Genomic DNA, 3453 nt, shown 5'->3' with positions numbered 1-3453 from the left:
AAGGTCAAGGTCATCGGAGGTGCTTCCCCTAAACTGCATAATTACCATCTTTTTTTGTAATTATGCTCAATTTCTAGGATGCGTGCATTTTCCCAGTCAAATGAACGATTGTATTTTGTGGTATGCTCTGAGACAACTGAATGTTTGGACTCGTCTAATCTTATATTGCTTTTATGTTCCTTTAATCTGGTTTGTAATTGCCTCTTCGTCTGACCGACGTAAGAGGCATCACAATTTTTACAACAGATTTTGTAAATTACGTTATTATTGGAAAAATGGGCGTTTTTATCTTTATGGTCCTTAATGATGCTACTAAGATTGTTAAGAGTGCGGTATCCCACAGAATTTTCAGATTTATCGACTGCTGAGGCGATGATTTCGGAAGTATGTTTTAAATACGGCATAACAATAAAACTTTTTATTTGCTGTGCACATTCGGAATTATTACCCGTATTATTCTTTGTGGACTGAAGTTTCCTCAGTCTTTTATTAATATGCAAGAATATTAGATCGATGGGATATCCGTTTCCAAGCAATACATTGATGACAAAATTTAAATTTTTATTATAAAAGCTGGGATGTGATAACATGATTGCTCTGTCCACTAGGCTATAGATTGTTCCTATTTTGTGTTGAATAGGATGATTAGAAAAGAAGGACAATAGCCTACCAGAAAAAGTTTCTTTGTGGAACTAATCTGTTATAATCGTGTCTCCCCTTACAATCAACATCAAATCCAGAAAGCTAAAACGGCCATTATTTTCGTACTTTATTGTAAAATTAAGTCTATCATGATAACTATTAAAGTGATCCAGAACATCCTGAACGTTATCCTTAGGGATCTTCATAACAATGTCGTCCACATAGCGCTTGTAAAACGATAGATGGAAGTCCAATGCGCCCAAAACCCTTTTCTCCAAATCTTTCATAACAATGTCGGCCACTGTCGGCAAATGTCTGCTTATAGGTAACACCGTTAAACGTGAAAAAAATGGAAGCCAATACAAATTTGACTGCAGTAATAAATTCAGTACGAGATAAACTTGTTTTCGTTTTTATAAATTTCCATCTCTTTTTTAAACCCTCCACGATCAATTCAGATGGAATATTCGTAAACAGTGATACCGCGTCCAATGAGATCAAAATCTCCGACTTCTGCACTTTTATTTTCGATAGGTCAGTACACAATTCAAAACTGTTGTTGACGTGGCTCTTTGGTTTTGGTAAACTATCAACTAAAATTTTTTGCAGAAAAGCTGCAAGATTATACAGTACCGTGTTGACAGATGAGACTATTATTCTAAAAGGAACGTTCTTTTTGTGAATCTTTGGAAGACCATAAGCTTTTGGAAGTGTAGAATCGCTGGAATGTAGGAAAAAATATTGTTTCTTAGAAATATATTCCTTCTGTATCCACTTTTTAATCAAAGCATTTAGTTCCCTTTCCATTTTGGCGTATGGATTTCTTTTGACAACTTTATAGGTATCTTTGTCACTTAATAACGTTTCCATTTTTTGAATATATTCGTTTTTGTCTAATGCTACCGTGACGTTACCTTTGTCGGCTCTTGTAAAAATAACATCCGGATTGTTTTTCTTTAAAATTGGCACGCGGAGTTAATGAAAATTGTAGCGTTGGATCGAATTGATTTGTTTTGTTCGTAGAATAATGCGATATATTATAATGCATTTTTCTTTATAATTTTTTTTATTGTTTTGAAGAAGGCCAAGTAAGGCACGAAACGTAAACAAGTCTGTATTAATATACATTCAATAATAATTCAATAATAATTTATTGAATGTATTAAATATTTTTCTAACATCTGGTAATAGCTCGAAATTGGCCGTTTGTAAATTATTTAGGTTTAAAATGTTCCAATACGTCGAGAAATCATATTAGTAGAAAATGTCCGGAAGTATGTATGTATGTGTGTGTGTACGGATTTTTTGTACACGCATCTACTTCTACAATTTTTTAGATACCGGGTTGAAATTTGGCACACAAATAGAGTATCATAGAAAGTATGTTTTCCTATAATTTTATTAAAATCCGTCAACTGGTATGGATTTTAAGGGAATTTTCATTTTTCAGAAAAGCGTGTTTTACGCTGTAGCTTTCTCAATATTTGAGATATCGATCAATTTCTAATTCTATTATATTTTTCAATTTTTTCTACCCCTATTTCATATATAATTCTTTAAGATTTGATTGATTAGATCCGTTTTTATGTGATCAAAGAGCCATAATTTTTTTAGAAATGTGTGTGGCAAATTTTGAAATATCGGGTTATTTATAGTTTTATTATATTCTTAGCTTAATTGTGTAGATCAGATCATGACCTAAGATCGGTATGATTCAAGCAATTAAGTCAAGATCGGGGCATGATCCAGACAATTAAGCCAAGATCCGGGGCATGATCTAGACAATTATGTCAAGATCGGGGCATGATCCGGACAATTAAGCCAAGATCGAGAGACGATCCAGACAATTAAGCCAAGGGGTGTTTACGTCTAGCAATCGGATTTGCAATCGGATTAATCGCAATTATATCAACCGACTAAGGAAAAAGTTCCCTAGACAAATCGGATTTGTTAAACGTGTCTATGGAGCGATCGGATTAGCTCACGAATAAGAGAACGAAAATTGTACCCGTATCGCAGAATTTTAAGAAGAAATAGAAAAGTAGGTATGCATGTACTTTTTGTTATTCTCATAATAATTAACTTTCATTCTCCTTCAAATGCATATTGAGCGATAGATGTATTAATATTTTACTGATATATTTTAAAGAAACAAATAGACTATAACCTCACTTTGATTTAATATCGTTAACATATTAGTTTATTAAAATAATATTTTTTTTTCAGAGATAATTGCAAATGGATACGAACGAGGGAGAAGTGTTTGAGCAAGAGGATCAGTTTGGTATGTATATATATCGTAAAACAAAGTTTTTATTTTAGTTCTAGCTAAACTAATTATATATTAATATTTGCTTTTTGAAATATATTCCATATCTTTGAAATAAGAAAATGAATACTTTGCAAAAATATATTTTACATCATACGGAAGACATTATAATGTAATTATTAAATTGTTTCACTAAGTTTCTTATTTTCACAGAAAACTGTAGATACCAGTAGACCAATAAAATGACAAAATTGCTGATAGAAGAAATAAGGCAATATACATCAGTATTAAATAAAAAAAATAGTATGCAGAAGAAAATATGGAAGGAAATAGCGAGTAACTTTAAGAAAAGAGGTTACAACGTAACTGACGAACAATGTTCTGTTAAATGGAAGAACTTGAAACAGAAATATAGGTCGGTGCGTGATGCTAATAATGAGACTGGCAGTGCTAAAGTATCTTGGGAATACTTTGATTTAATAGACGAGTTTATGAATACTACACCTGAAGTAACACCTGTATCACTTGCTTCAAACACACGT

At 32.3% G+C, this 3453-nt stretch overlaps 1 protein-coding gene across 1 annotated transcript; it reads right to left on the bottom strand.

Annotated features, from left to right (window-relative positions):
* Nucleotides 1-722: 722 nt before the first annotated feature.
* Nucleotides 723-1449, bottom strand: LOC112463443 (the record flags this gene model as incomplete). Its single annotated transcript, XM_025029855.1, has 2 exons — nt 1083-1449; nt 723-943 (listed from the first exon to the last, which is right to left on the bottom strand). Coding segments are annotated over exons 1-2 (588 nt in total), but the record flags the coding sequence as incomplete, so codon positions are not given.
* Nucleotides 1450-3453: the final 2004 nt, after the last annotated feature.

The sequence above is a fragment of the Temnothorax curvispinosus genome, unplaced genomic scaffold (assembly GCF_003070985.1).
Source record: "Temnothorax curvispinosus isolate PA1 unplaced genomic scaffold, ASM307098v1 QBEX01013227.1, whole genome shotgun sequence".
Taxonomy (NCBI): Eukaryota; Metazoa; Arthropoda; class Insecta; order Hymenoptera; family Formicidae; genus Temnothorax; species Temnothorax curvispinosus.
The sequence above is the reverse complement of the archived record's forward strand: the minus strand, read 5'-3'. Positions and strand labels throughout refer to the sequence as shown.